The sequence below is a fragment of the Alexandromys fortis genome, unplaced genomic scaffold (genome assembly GCF_014885135.2).
Source record: "Alexandromys fortis isolate MF-2015 unplaced genomic scaffold, M_Fortis_MF-2015_v1.1 scaffold_137, whole genome shotgun sequence".
Lineage (NCBI taxonomy): Eukaryota > Metazoa > Chordata > Mammalia > Rodentia > Cricetidae > Alexandromys > Alexandromys fortis.
The window spans coordinates 1,255,357-1,271,543 of NW_026068009.1; the positions used below are offsets into that span (position 1 = coordinate 1,255,357).

The window sequence follows — 16,187 nt, forward strand, 5'->3', positions numbered from 1 at the left end:
CAATACATCATGTAGCTATATTTAATAATGGCTACCAATGTCCTGTTTTCACATTTAATATTAGAAATTCAACCTTACTGCATACTTTCATTTTAAACCTTCTCTATTGGTTGCTCTGGTGTTGCTGTGATCAAAAAATCTTAAATGTAACAATGTAAGGGGGCTTGTTTCATTTGATTGCTTTGGAAATTTTTCAGTCTATTCTGATGGAAAGTCATAGTGTCTCGACCAGGAGTTGCACTAGAAGGTGATTACATGGTGGTAGACAAGCCGAAGAGCATAAAGTTACTATTTATTTGATGCTGACTTCCAGTTTGAGAATGCAAAGTTCAGTAGTTTTGTGAAAACTGACTAAATGAGCTATTTTTAAGGGTTTCTGTAAGAGACAACTGAGTGCTTAATGACAGGATGACAACACAAAGTGTGAGAGGGAGGTATTTGCCCATTTCTCCAGGATCCTGGGAGTCTTGCATGGGGTACTTTCTGATACAATCTATTAGGAGAGTAGTGGCAGAAATTCAGAACCCATAGCAGTTACCAGTGTGGCTAGACAGTTATTAAACTTTCATTGTCAGTGCTGTGATCAGAGTAAAGAAGGCTGACACTGTAAAAAAAAACTGACACAGTATTTGGTGAGGTTCCATCAAAACCCTGGTGCCTAGAAACATGGGAAAGTTTCAGAGAATAGAGAATAGAAATTATTAAGTGTAGCAGAGCATAAACCTGAGTTTTGTTGTCACTGTCGATGGTTCTTCATGTTCCATTGGAATCCCTAACTGGGTTATGGTCATCAAATTCCATTCTCAAGGTTCAGAGATCCACGTAATAGAAGGGGTTTAAAGAGCCAAGATGGTGGATGATTTAAGAAATCTGTATTCCAGACACAAAAGGGCAGATGCACAGATGAAACATACAGAGACTGTGGCCTCGTACACAAGTTCCAGCCAGGCTTGGTTCCAGCATCGAGAAAGGGAAATGGACATGGACTCTCACTCTAACCAAGCAGCTACCTAGAGTTAACACCTGCGGGCAACGGGAAATTAGTTTTATCCAATGGAGTCTCACTGGGTCCCTTGAGCACATTTCAGGGTAGACACTTTGCTCTAGAGTAGATGGCCAACAACTCAAATGTATTATTCATCGACTTCCATCTCATTTCCATTTGTTTGGACAATTGTTTTGTCTTAGTGGTTGTTTGCTTCATGGTTTACATTTTTGTGGGATTTTTTTTGAAATCTATGTGTGTGTTTCTTGTTTTATATGTTTGTGTAATTTTTAATATAGAGAGAGGACATAAAGTTGGGTGGGCATGGAGGTAGGGAGGTATAGGATCAAAATATATTGTATATAATTTTTAATTTTATAAAAAAAAGAAGAGAAAAAGCTCTCAAGTTATCTGCAATTGGTTGAGACAGTAAAATTCAGCTGACATGCAATATAAGTGTCAAGAATAGAGGTGAAGGAAAGTAATTAAGAGATGATAAGGATAAACAATGTAGGATTTTGCTGCTGTCACTGGACTGTATGTACAGTGTAGGCTCTGTATTGATTTCACAGGGAAGTATAATATATATACATACATACGTATATTTTATATATATATAATCTCCCTTAACTTCAGTGAACTTATTTTTATGTAAAATTACCATTAATATTTGTCCTGTTTTTCGTTTGTGTGATATGGATTTAATATAAGAAATCACTCTGTATAGTTAAAACATCATACATATAGAAACAAATTTAAAAAAGTATAGACAATATGGAATACATAGTAAAAAAAAAGGAAGCTAGGTCTTCATCCTAAAGTGTAATGATAATATCCCAAATTTGGATAGTAAATTTAATGTTTTTGATTTGGATCAAAAATAATTGTACTGAATATGGGAAATGATAAATTGTTTGTTATGCTGACAAAATTATTTATCGTTACAAAATATGAGGCATATAAAATAAATATGAATCTACAATTTTCTAGTCACAAACCCTTTGCCTTAATTGCAAGTGATTCATTAATGGGTTTCATTCCTTAATAACAAAAATATTTTTTTTTCACCAATGGATCAGGATCATAATATCTACAGTCAAATTAACATGTACTGCTATATTCTTTTAGACTGTTATGTAGGCCACTGCCTGCTAAATTAATCTAGTCATTTTCATCCAATAATAAAGTTGGGTCCCTAAGGCTCAGTTGGTCACCATAGAGATTCACATCATTATTAAATACTTGAGAATGCTAATTCCATTGTGCTCCCCTACTCATCTAATACCAGCACATCAAACATTTCACTAAATTAAATTACCTCTTCACCCTTGTTTTTCCCATTATTATATATTCTTTATAAATAATGCAAACTTATTATACAAATTAGGGGAATAGAAATCTCCCATTCAAGTACTAATATCCATGCTCTGGGTTCTAGCACTCCTAAGGAGCATTCAAGTCAAAGTCACATGCCTGTGGTTACAAAATGTCAGAGTAAAAGTTTCTTTTATCTGGTATGAATGCTGCCTAAGATTTGGTGCTATTTAGGCAAAGAATATCAAGTCAAACTGTAATGTATGGTTCTGATATTACTCTCACGAGCTGGTGTTGTACCTCTCCTTGTGGATAAAAATATTTTCTCTTCTGCATTCATTAATAAGTGGGTCCAAGAAGGTTCCATAACTCATTACTGACAAAACTGCGCCAGTCTTTGGATATGAATTTTGATAGAAAGTCCAAGTAATCACTTGAATTTCTATGAAATTGTGACTGAAATATAATGCAATTCATTAGTGGCAATCTGGGTTCCAATGAATGGGTCCCTTCAATCATGAGAGTCTCTGGGTTGTTACAGAATCATGAGGCAATTACAATGTTTTCTTAATGCCCTGATGTTTATAAAATGGCCCAGATCATCAAAGATTCAAGCTCAAATTTCAATTACCTTACTCTTTTTTCTAAGGCTTATACATGCTACACAAGTATGTAACTGTGTGTAAAGATGGCATCTCTTTTGTCGTTTAAAGATAAAGCTAAACAATGGCACCAAACTTTATGAAGTATCAAATTGTTCCTGTCACTGGTGCTGACACCAACATTTTAGATACAATGGATATATGAGTTTTCATTGTGGCTGTGGGTAGGGAATAGAGTTGTAAATTTCATTATCACTTAGCAATTCAGGCAATGTTTCAAGCTAGGAAAAATAATTAGAGCAGAAAAATTTTGCAAAATGAATGTCAGGCAAAATATCCAATAAAACTTTAATTTCTTGGTCTGTGTTGATTCCAGTCCTTTGCTTTACTAGCTATTCATAAGTTTGTCTTTGAGTATTTCTTATTAGAATCTATCTCTCCATCCATAGCAAAAAAAAGTTTTCGTCTTTCATAATCAAGGATTATGATCTAAGTATATGACCTATGCAAAATATGTGCTCTTACAGACAGAAACAATTTGCAATAATCAAAACTGTACTATATTGAAAGAGATGTTTGATACATCATAAATACAACACTAGAGGAATTCTGAAATGAGGCAGAATTTCATAAAATATTCTATAAGATAAATGCTAGAGTGAGAGGTCTATCTGAAGCACAAATTAATATACCACCTACACTGAAAATGTTTGCCAGAGTTTGTCTATATTGATTATATATGAATGCATAAGAAAAATTATGACAGTCAATTCAAGTTATAGTTTTATAGGACCAGAACTAAAGGCTATTATGAATATATAAATACCACTTAGAGATCAGCACATGCATTTTAATTGGACAGTTTAATTAACATTTAAAATAACTATGATTGGTGTGATCATCAAACCATATTTTGCTAATGAGTAAAACAAGACTATCTCATGCCTCTTACCTGTAGAAAGTAGATATTTCTAAACAAAGATATTAAAAGTTTTACAAGTAGCTAAATTGAGTTGATTTTTCAGTTATGAGAACCAAACTGTTCAGTTTTGAGGACTTTGTGATTGCTAGACAAGTATTCTAACATAGAGCTAAATCTGCACCCCCAATTGAACTATTTATAAAAGATAGCCATATCTATATTTTAATACAAATGGATTTCAGATTAATAAATCTCTTGAAATGTTTCTACATTCCTATTTTCAGATTGTAAGATTGAAGTAAATTTTACTTAGATGAATTTTACTCAATTTAGTTTCAACTAAGTGTAATTCTATTTTTAGACATATAGATGAAACACCTCAATAGAATCTTTTCAGTTCATTTTACCCTCTCCTAATTATACAATGTTTATTAAAGGCAATATTTCATTAATATTGAATTTTAACTCAATAATTAGTAATAAATATAATTTTGGTAGTTACTTAAAATCTGCCAACAAACATCATTATGACCCTTCTTGAGAATACACCACCCAGGTATAAATCTCAGGAAACTATTAACAATAAACATTAAAAACAAATGCCAGATGATGTCTTAAGCTGCATGATGCATCAATAAAAATGATCAGGAGTCATGCTAATTTTACCAGAATTATTTTTTCTTTAATATACCTTCCTCTGTTTCTTTTTTTATTGTATTTGCCTTCAGAAAGCAATGTAGTTCCACTCTTTCTCAAATGAATGCATTTGATGTTCCCATTCGTTTTGGCTAGCAATCTTGTTCAATTATGTAGAATAATGACTGTCAGGACAGAAATGGGTCCCTCATCAGCATTAAAGTGACATGTTGTTTAATGAACTTAGGTGAGCATAACACTAATGATTTAAATCATGGTATATTTCTCTCAAATTTTCTTTGAATGCATATCTTTAATTTGCTATTGAAGACGTTGTACAAGGTCAAAGGAGGCCATTGCTACCAGCTGATCAAAATTATGTTTGTGCTTCAAGCATGTCTTGTGACAAGACAGAAATAACTAAAGTAATAAGGCCAAGAAATGAAAGAAAACATTAAAATAACATTGTTATGTATAAACTCATTACAATTTATACTACTAGAGGAGGAAGTGCTTACTGGGACTTGCACAGTGGGAATTCAGTCCATATTGACTGAAGGGAAACTGCCATAAGAATTTTGGAGAATGATTTACGATGGCCAATGATATGAATTATTTAAACATACAAATATGCTATTTGATATATTCTTCAGAAACTATTGTCTCTGGCACAAGAGTATACAAACGTGTTTATGGAAGGATTATACATGATAACTAAAACATTCAAAACATCCATGTGACCTCAAATATAATGTTATAGATATCAGCAGTATTGAATGGTTTTGTACATCGAGACAGATTAATATAGAAAATAGTTGTAAATGGGATTAAAATCTTTGGACTTGATTAGACTGCAAATTAAATACAAGCAAAAACAGTTTTAGGGTAAATACACAGTGGTAATAACTATGGAGAAAAGTAACAAAGTAAACACTAAATTTCAGTCTTAGAGGAGACACAATTGCTCACTTGGCATGGATATGGTACTTAGAGATGTTAATTGAGTTTTGAGAAGCTAGTCATGTCTGTCTGAATGATTTAAAATGTTTTCATTTAGGGTATATTGATGTATCTTCCAGAGAGCCATTAAACAGCCTTACATTTGTCACTTTTTTAAAAAAGTTACTCACTGGGTGGTGGTGGCACATACCTTTAATCCCAGCACCTGGGAGGCAGAGACAGGTGTACCTCTGTGAGTTCAAGCCCAGCCTGGTCTACAAGAGCTAGTTCCAGAGCTCCAAAGCTACAGAGAAAGCATGTCTAAAAACAAACAAACAAACAAACAAACAAACAAAAAATTACTCACAACTAATTTGTACTAAAAAGTACTGCATTTTCAGATTGTTTGAACATTCATTGATCCATATAGAGATAAACCACGAAATTTGTGGTATGAAACAGAAATAAAGGGAAAGTGATTGATTTTTTTTTATCCAAAATTTGTTCACACAAACTGAAGGTATAACCATTCATGTGAAAGTAATTAATGTGATTTAATATTATACTTTTGGAGTCTGGAATGTTGACCCAACACTTAAGAGTGCATGCTGCTCTTCCAGAAAACCTGAATTAGTGATCACTGACAATGTAGGCGTCTCACAGATGCTTTTGCTTCAGGCGTTCTGATGTTCTCATCTGACATCCATGGGCACTGCACTCACAAACACAAGCACACACAAAATAAAAATAATATAAAATTTAAAATAGTTATTATAGCTGATACCCAGATAACTATATATTTTATATATCATTTTTATCAATTATTTAATCATTATGAAATTTCTACAAGGTATAATTTCAGAAATATAAATTGATTTGCTATGTAGCACATAAACAGAAAAGTTAAAACTTTAAACTAGCTGTGTCTTTTTTTCCATAGATCTGTCATTTCTCCGTATACAAATATTGCATTGCTTTTGATGTCAGAAATTGGGGCATTTAGATTGTGAAGAACTGGATGTTATCAAGCTCTATATGGTGTTAGCTAATTAATGTTCATTATGTTAATAGAATATTAAAGACTCAATGTTATATAAACTCTGGCGAATATCTACCAAAATTATTCTGAGATTCAATGATTTACTTAGTATTAAACATTTGTTCAGTATTTTTGATCATTTTATTATTATTATTTTGTTACAGATTTAGTCGACAAGGTAAAGCAAACATTTCTAAAAACCCTGTGCGTCTGAAGCATAAAGAACAGATGGCCATATTAATACAGGTGGACAAAGGCTGATGGAAATAGGAGATGAGAGGATTAACAGGTGAGGCAGGTGGTGAGGAAAGCAGTTTTGTGTTTTTTTCCATTGGCTTGCTGTCAAGGTGGGGAGAGGAAATTTAAGAAAAATCAGTTCTCTTAAAAGAAGAGCTATCTTTGGGACGAGTTACCTTAATGAAATAGAGAGGTGGTTTATGCTTGATAAAAAAGAAAGACTATGAGAACAGAGAGAAAAGACCTATAATTATATCAACCCTGCCTGATGCAGAACAACCATGCACAATGTCCGGATGATGTAACTCTCTAGCTGCAATTACACTGAGATGTTAAGAAGGTTGACCAGAACGACCTCTTACTGGGTAGTCATAGCTATGCTTCCGGCTTGACCCAGGGGGGCAGTACTTCACTGCAGTTTGCATATCTTTCCAAACAATAGTACCCTATTTCTGTGACACCTCCACTGTGAAAGAGCAAAGTTACTTTGGCTGAGTGATAGAATGGGGACAGCCTGGTGTGCACTGTCCCATTCCGTGGAGTGCTACTGATGTATCCTTCTGAAGTTTTCATTGCAAAACTCAATTCATTTAAAGGACTTTCTTGTCGTTTCTTTCTGTTAGCTGGCTAGAATGCGACACAAATTCTAACCTAGCTTGGTCTATTGAACCATTAGTCCAAGTATCATCCCTTCAGATTTCCAGGTGCTGTAGTTTGTGCACTTGCCACAGTCAAGGACAATGCTGAAAACCTGTGGCATGACCGAGTTGCCTTACATTGCCATTTAGATATAATTCATCCCAATGTATGAATCTGGCTCATGTATCCAGGTCTTGTGTCATCGATAAATCCCAAGATCACCCATAGAGTTATTTTTTCAAAGCTTTGGAAACACAAGATAATATAGAGGTGCCCTTTTCAACGACCTCGTGTGCAGCCAAGGAGAGGCCATTCGTTATTTGCCTTGTCTGTGAAATTCCAAGTCACTTTGTTTCTGTCCATTGTTGATCCCCAGTGCTCCCACAAGACAGACATCTCTACTGCATGCAGCAAGAAAACGGACATGAGAGCTTTGCAGTGAAACACGAAATGCTGCCGTGAAAGCAGCACTTGGTCTTCCTCTGAAGTTCCTACCTGAGCGCAGAGCCTCTTTCTGCATGCTTTCGTAGTCATGCCAGTCTTTCCTTCTCAGCCCATCTGTCCACGAATAGAATTGCCCATCTCCCAGGCCCAGTGGAAACGTCTGTGGGAAGAGAAAGAATTCAACCATAAAAACGGAGGTATTTTCTTCGGCATGGCTGATAAACACAGTAGGGCACATAAGAGGCAAGACAAGAATATTTTTTTAATTAAATAGCTTCCCTGAATATTTGAGATGAAAACTATTGTTACTGACTGGAAAAATCCACATCCCGAACCCCCCGTTTTAACATTTAGAGTGAGAAAAGTCTTAGTCCCAAGTACAACCACATATTATTAAACATTTTATTTGATCTAGAGACTGTGTTGAGTACAGCTTGTCCTCCCTAGGTGTTTTCTTTTGTTCAGTTGATCTGCTTAATTAATTTTGTTTGTGATTGATAAAGTTTTATTTGTTTTAGTCAAAAGTAATTGAATGGCTTTCTAATAATATTAGCAACTGTTCATGGAATGCTCACTATGAGATCAGTACTATATTAAATGCATTACATGTACACTTACAAATATCTTGAGTGACAAATCCCCGTTTTCCTGGAAATCAGACTGAAGCCAAGAGAACTATAAGAACGCTGTATGTCCACACCAAGGTTTGAATCCACTCTTTGAAGGCTGGCATTGTGGCCTGCATTGACAGCAAAGTGCTGGATTTTATCTGATTTCTGATAAAGTAGAGTTTGTGTTTACAATGAAGGTTCAAATGGGAACCCCAAATCCAATGTGTTGTGATGTCAACTTGGAGATTTCCCTTGCTTATATTGTTGGGATAACTTTAATTCTCCTAAATTATGTCCATAGTTTAGAATAAGAAACTAAAATTATTATAAAAGAAATTTATTTTCACAATCATAGTTTTAGTGGCATTTTACTTGTATTTTAATAAATAAAGCTTTAATCCCAGCCCTAGAAAGGACTATAAAACAGGAGGACACAGCTCTCAGTCTAATTCTTAGATTCTTGGAGGCAGGATTACCATTTCAGATTGATATTGAGGTAGGAGCCAGTGACTGGTTTGCTTTTCAGATTTTCAGATTGAATCCCACTTTCTCTCTCTGAGTTTTTATTAGTCATGCTTCCCATAGTAGTCACATAATAACCTATATATTACATAAAGAAGCAAATTATGCAATGTAGAAAATGTCAATTTGTTGAAAGATGTGTAAATTCAATTACATATTTTCCCTAACAGTATTTCCAAGGTAAACGGAATATCTTATCTCTTAATTTTAGATGTCATTTCCATTGCACTTATTTATTTACCATTGCTTTACCTTTATAGCTTACAGAATAATGCAATGCTTTAAAAGGCTAGAAATAAGATATAATGTTTAAAAAGAAACAGTGGGTTTAAGTCAGACAAAAAAATCTTCTTATTTATATGACACACTTACATAGTTCAGATTTTTATAAAAGTATAGGTCACTGGAGTAGCAAATGGGAAAGATGACACAAAAGAAAGATAATGGTGACTACACACAAAATATTAAGAGGAATGAAGATGAAAAGAATGAATTTAGGAAAAAAGGAATAATGAAGTAGAGAGGGGAACTCTATGAGGGTCGATAACAACCATTTGAAATTACAGTAGCACACTAGCAAAATCTAATGAGAAATTATAAGGAACTGAACATAAAGTATAATCCTGTGATTTATATCAGTCAATTTAAAAGGCTCTATTCATATAGGTAATGTTACTTTTAAACACAGCTTGCAAATGAACACATTTGAGATGACACTGGGAATAATCTTGTGAAACAAACTCTGTCTGTTGACTTAGAATGCTGCTTTCCCAGTTTTCACATATTTATGGTAGAGACCCCATTGTAACTCCTAGTTCAGGTATATTGAATACAAAGTTGATCTTTAGTTTCTCCACAAAAGAAAGGACAGGAAAGAGACCAACATGTTCAGAAAAACCAATAGTATATATTGTAAGGCAGCCTAAGAATTTGAGGACAAAATTTCAATGACACCTAAGAACAAGAGGCATCAATTATTTCTGAGTATAGGCTAAAAGCGATTAAAGGATTGACTTCATTTGTACAAGGCAGTTCAATCTGATTTCTATCTCCAAGTGAAGCAAAGTGATTTCTGAGTTCCTCCCACTGTATTCCCTCTCCATAGATGATGTGAGTTTGAATGACAAAATTTCTTCTTGGGTGGAGGTCTTGATTTACTGAAAAATTAGGTTTCCTGTCAGTCTATCTGCAAGCCATTACTAACCTAGCTACCCTTTCCCACTGTGCTTCAAGAATACTGTCAGCTCAAGGTTAACATCCTAGGACCAAAATGATGGAAAATCCTGCATGAAGCGTTGGAACCACAATGAAGAGATGCGGCACTAGATCCTATCACACACCTAGTACCTATGAGTTCCTCTCACCAGCTAGCTCTCGACACACAATGCCTAATGTCACTGTTTACTTTATTTGGCTTGTGAGTGTGAATATAGAGCCAAGGGTTGCCAGACTTCTGAGAGAAATGGTAAGAGGTTATTTGAAAGCCTAAAGAAATTGCAAACTTAAGAATACACGAAAGCAATATAAAGTACAGAGACTGTTTAGCAAAGTAAACATGTAATTTCCTAAAAGCCTTACAGAAAGCACTTTCTTAGAAACAGGGGGAAGAAAGAAAATTTAAAACCTAGGAAAGAACTTTGAAAAAGTAAAATATATAAAAAAAATTAAGGAGGAATTGAGGAAATTACAGTCATAGCATTTAAAAAATAGGCAGAAACAAATTCAAATAGAGATTTAAAAAGATACAACAGTAAAGGAAAATAAATCCTTCACTCTTCATCAGACAAGAAGGATGGAAGTTGCTCCTAAAGACGACTTCTCTGTGAAAAAAGAACGTAAACCAAAAGATAAATTATCTCTTTCTTTCTTTTCCAATAAAAACATTAGAAATACTTAGACTTAAAAAAAATGAAGTTAATTATTAATGGTTATATAAAACCAACTGGGGCTGAACATGTTGGTTCATGCCTGAATTCGAATGCTAGAAAATTTAATGGAGGACTATCGCAAATTTAAAATGAATCTGGTCTACATATGGTGAAACAGTAGCCTTCAACAAATTTCAAATAAAATAAAAAGGAAAAAGAAAACAGGCTATGGAGACAGCTAGTGGGTTAAGTAATAGTCACAGGCGCATATTGACCAAAGTCCTTAACCCCAGAGTTACTTAAAATGGCAGGAATGGCATTATGTAACTGCAATCCTAGTGTTAGAGTAAGAAGTGAGATTGATCCAGATCATCCAGGCCAGACAGGTTACTCAAATCCGGAAACTTTAGGTTTAGTGATGGACCATGTCTCAACATAAAAGAAGAGAAAGATCAAGGAAGACATTAGCCGTTGACATGTAGAAACCGACCTTATTATGTAGCATTTTCCTCCTAAATGACACACTCTATCCTGGAGTTGAAGACCTTAAGACTCTCAAATTCTAAATGGAGTCTCCTTGTGATTCAGGGACACACAGCTCAAGAGTCTCAGTGAATCCCCACAATGTACTGGATGCATAAGAGTTCACCTTTCTTGAGTTTGCATAAAAATTAAGGGAGGTGAAAAGGATTAACAAACCTTTGGATTGACCTACAACTGTTCCTGAGACTTCCAATGCTCTTCTTTATCATCATCATCATCATCATCATCATCATCATCATTCAGATTTTATTTTACTCATAGCTTTAGAACCTCACTCAAGCACTGGGTTTGGGGATTTCTATTCACCCTGGGTTAAACTTTTGGTGATCTCTTGTCTTTGATTTGTCTCTACTCCTCTGAGTAATCTCTGACTCATACTCCTGTATGTAACACTGTCACACAATAAACTCATTGGTTTATCAGGTTGGGTTGTTACTGTTACTTTAATCAGTCATTGGTTCCCTCTCTGGAGTGACAAGACATTTGTTCAGGTTTCCCAAGGAATAGTGTCACCTCAAATTCCACAAAAGAATAAAAATAAATAAATAAAAACTACATACAGCTGAGGGTGATGACATGCTTTAATACCAGAGCTAATAAGGCTGAGGGAGGAAGAGCCAGAGTTGGAGGCTAGCCTGGGTTATTAGTAAGTTCAAGGCAAACCTTAATACATAGCAATATTTCATTTCAAGAAATAATAACAACAAAAATAAAAACCTCAAAAAAGTGGGAAAAATGGGCTAATGAATTTGGCTTGATGAGAAACATTATAAAAAAAAGAGCAGAAAAATAGTATTTACTATTTGATCTTTCATGAATATTCTAACCTGATAAACTACTAAACTAAAATCAGTGTAATAAGTATACTAAAGGGAAATAGTAGATGAATCTATTTAAGATAACATTTTATCTAATTGCAGATTAGTAAATAAAGCTAATATCACAAGACAAATTATCAAAAGCTAGAAATATAAACGTTACCTATAAATTTGAAACATATAACTAAATTAAGATGATAAAGGACAACCTCAAAAGACAAATAAAGATTAACACACTTGCTTCAGAAATCAGATCTTGCTGGGAGGTAGGGAGGGTGAGGGAATTGATGTAGAACATTTCAGAATCAGACATTATTGTATAATTACAGTCAAAAGTTGTTTCCAGCATTAGTTTTCCCTAAAAACAAACATCTTGAACACTTGTGTCCATTTCTTATGTGGTCTTAACTATTGTTTGTGCTCTGGTAAGGTTAGCTGGTAAAGTAAGAACGATTTATGATGGAGGAGGTATAACGCTGGAATGAAACACTGGTCACTATGCTGTGACAAATGATGTCTGAGACTTTTCTGTCTTAACACCACTTCTATCTACACCACAACTTCTTCACCAACCAGTTATGCAACTGGTTTGAAATGCAGTCCAGCAGTCCTGACTAAGTAGAAGAGAAGGACTGATAACTTGTTCACAGGTTGATTCTTGGGCTTACTAGAGAGCCCACGTGTGGGAGAATGACCCAATTATCAGAGCAGAAGTCCAACTCATTAGGAGACCATGTGCTACATTTTACAGAATAGTTGATTGGGTATTCTTGTATCCTTTCTCCCTGACACAATGGTGGGGGAAAGTGCCTAAATCAATTTGAGTGCGTTTGTGTAGAAGTAACAATTCTGAAAGCATAGCTGTCCAGTAAATGTCCCATTAGTGATCTGACCTTTCCTCTCACAGAGCAAGCTCCAGTGCTTGAGTCCTCTTGCTGTTCTCCTGCCTTTGCACATCCTGTGTGTCCATGCACGATTACAGAAATGCAGATCCATTATCTACAACCATGGAAGGTAAGATAAATCTAAAAAGCCCTGTACCTTCATGAGTCATCTATTTCAAACCCATCAGGAGGTCAACCGTTTATGTGGGAGAACACTTTGATATTTCTGCTTTGTGAACATTTTATTCATAGTTACACTGTTACATATAATTAACTGTACAAAATACCAAGAAAAAGAGAAACAATGCATCAATTAGAAACCACACAATAGATAGAGCTTGAACCCAGAATCTATCAAAATTAATGCACTTTTGAATGGGTCAAAGAAAAGCTTGTAAGGGTGAAGTATTGCCTATCGCGGTGTATTACCAGAGACAGCAAGCTCAAACATGGGGTGAGGCCAAGATACATTAATGGGACAGACTGTTTTAGGGAGTGACATACTTGAAGACCACCTTGTTACCAAGGAAACTACCTTGCCGTAAAAGTCGTTCCAAGAACTGTCACTGTGAAACAAAACAATTTGTGAATAAAAAAGAAGACGATCTTTGCCATTACTGTTAGTAGTCTTTTTTTTTCTATTTATCACAGTCCAAAAGTAGTGACATCAAGAAAATAGATTTGTACATCGTGTGGAAGAACAAATGGGTTCTAAACCATACTATAGGTTTTATCAATCAATAAATTGACTTATTTCACAATAAGCTACATATGAACCACTTTACTTTCTTTTTGGGAGACACGACGATCTAGTGGAAGGATTCTGGAGCCAGAGCAACAGGCTATAAACTGGGATTTCTTATGACAGGTAGTGGTCTATAATTCATGTTTGTCCTTTAGTAATCTGGTATAAACTTAATCTAATAAAAATAGCTTGTATCTACATCAAAAGCTTGTTAAACAGTGAGTCAGAGTAAGTGTGCAGCATTGATTTATCATAAAACAATGTACTAATATCAATTTTTAACATCTCAGTTCTTTTATTGAATATTTGTTTAATATTTCAGGCTTTTGCAAGTTTTAGTACAATTGCAAAAACAAAGATTACATAGATCATATAAATCATATAATATGCAGAATGATATCTAATATAAATACTATATATACATATATATATGAATTCAAACACTGGGTCTGATTAAGTTTCTTGTACATTAAAGGCATCTTTCATCTTTCCTTAGACAATTGAACAGTACAGAAAACCAATATCATGATTGAGAAAAAAAACAGATTATCAACATTTGTTATATATACAATTTCATAAGCACTGGATGTGGAGTGAAAGTTCAGAAATGTGAAATTTACATTTATAGTGTTTTAAAGACCAAGTAACTAACTAGAATTTTAACCAATTATAGCTGCCTTTAAAGCATATGAATAATAAAACACGACAGTGATTTTCATAATTCTCCATTCTCCAAATTTTATTATGTAAAATTATTTAGATAAAGAATAGGAAACAATGTGAGACAAATAAAAAAAAATCATACTTGGGGCTTTGAACTTCAGACACTGCGTATTAGTGGGTACTAAATTATGCGGAACATAGAAATGAAAACACAATTTTTGTTATTGTTCTAAAGTTCCCTTTCTTCCTGAGTTGAAAGTGAAGAGTTGTGTCTGCAGGACATCTTGAATGATCAACAGAGAGTTTTTACACCTCTCTTTATACCCATAGAATATATGGATCAGTTCATATCTGGCATTAAATATTTTTAGTATATAAAACCAACTTGATCTTTAAATTTTGAATAAGTTCTAAAATGTGTCACTGATAAGATAATTCCAGGACACATAAAATATAATAGATCTTGACATGTTGTGAAATTCTTATATCAACCCTCTTGACTCCCTCTATTGTCAACTGTAAACAGGGCCAACATCTAGGGATGGAACTTAGGGAAGGGAACGCACTGGACTGTGCAGTTCCTTTCTCATAACATAAGTTTTCTTTATGGAAACTGAAAATATGAATGGTTATGTAAAAATACTGACTGAAAAACTTTTAACTGACTCAAGCGTTTTTAAAGAGGGTTATGCTAGATCATGTCATTAGGACATATAAAAAGTGACAATTGCCAATCTGAAACTCCTTCTTAGAATTATGGTATGGGTTCATATGTTATGTTACCCCTTATTCAACCTTCCTCCGAAATGGATGGTGCCATCTTCAGCCCTGTGCAATCTTCAGGGAGTGTACCAAGACTTTGAGCTTGCAAATATACCTCTTATGTTTACATTCATTTGTGAACTCCTAAGTTCACAGAGTGATTTTCTTCTAAGGTGAATACAGAGATAATATCAACTACCCAGCATCAGTAAAGACAATGAAGCAAAGAAAGAGCAGATTTTTCAAACCCAAAATTGTCATGAGGCTGAGTTTTGAGAAATGATAATTCATAACAGTGCTGATTTGATTTTGTGATTAAAGGCTCATCAACTGAGTGACTTGATAATTCCAGTTTATATTCCTTCTCTTAAAAATAGGCTGGTATACAAAACACACAGATGAAATTTTATAAAATTTTATTATGTAATGCTTTTCACCTTTATTATATGTGTTAACCTATGGGATTAGCTATTGTTAAACGTCTTCTAAGACATTTACATTGTCTTACTAATGAAAACATTGTATTTTCAAAGTCTATTACGATGTAATATAATTAAACATAATTTGGAAGCTCTAATACCTCTTTACTCCTTCTGCAACTATCCTATAACATTTTTTTATAATTACGTATTCTTTCTATGGTCTCCAAGAAAGTTAAACATTATATTTTTTTACAGGCAAAAGTCAGAACACCCCTCATTTTATGACTTCTTGGGATGTTTGTGAAATTTTCCAAAGTTGTCTTCATGTTTAGATAGCTGAAAAAGAAAAAGGAAAAAGGCATCAATGGCCCTTATAAGATTTTAAATCTTAAGTCCATTACTATGAGCATAGTGTTATGTCAACTAACAGGAGTTCTGTGAACAACAAGAGAGGTCTGGAGCAAGCCATTCTTACGATAAGAGCATTGATCCAATTGAAATTGTTGGTTATAAAAGGAAACTAACCTTGACAGAAGTTGGAGGAGGGGGAAGGAATAGGATGAGAATGTAGTATAAGAAAAATGTACTAAAT

At 34.3% G+C, this 16,187-nt stretch overlaps 1 protein-coding gene across 1 annotated transcript in view; it reads right to left on the reverse strand.

Annotated features, from left to right (window-relative positions):
* Positions 1 to 16,187, reverse strand: part of Galntl6 (polypeptide N-acetylgalactosaminyltransferase like 6) — a 1,029,419-nt gene that overhangs the window by 673,529 nt on the left and 339,703 nt on the right. Inside the window, exon 2 of the mRNA XM_050161819.1 lies at positions 7,809 to 7,917. Within this exon, the coding sequence (XP_050017776.1) occupies positions 7,809 to 7,917 (109 nt within the window). The remainder of the gene's footprint in view (positions 1 to 7,808; positions 7,918 to 16,187) is intronic.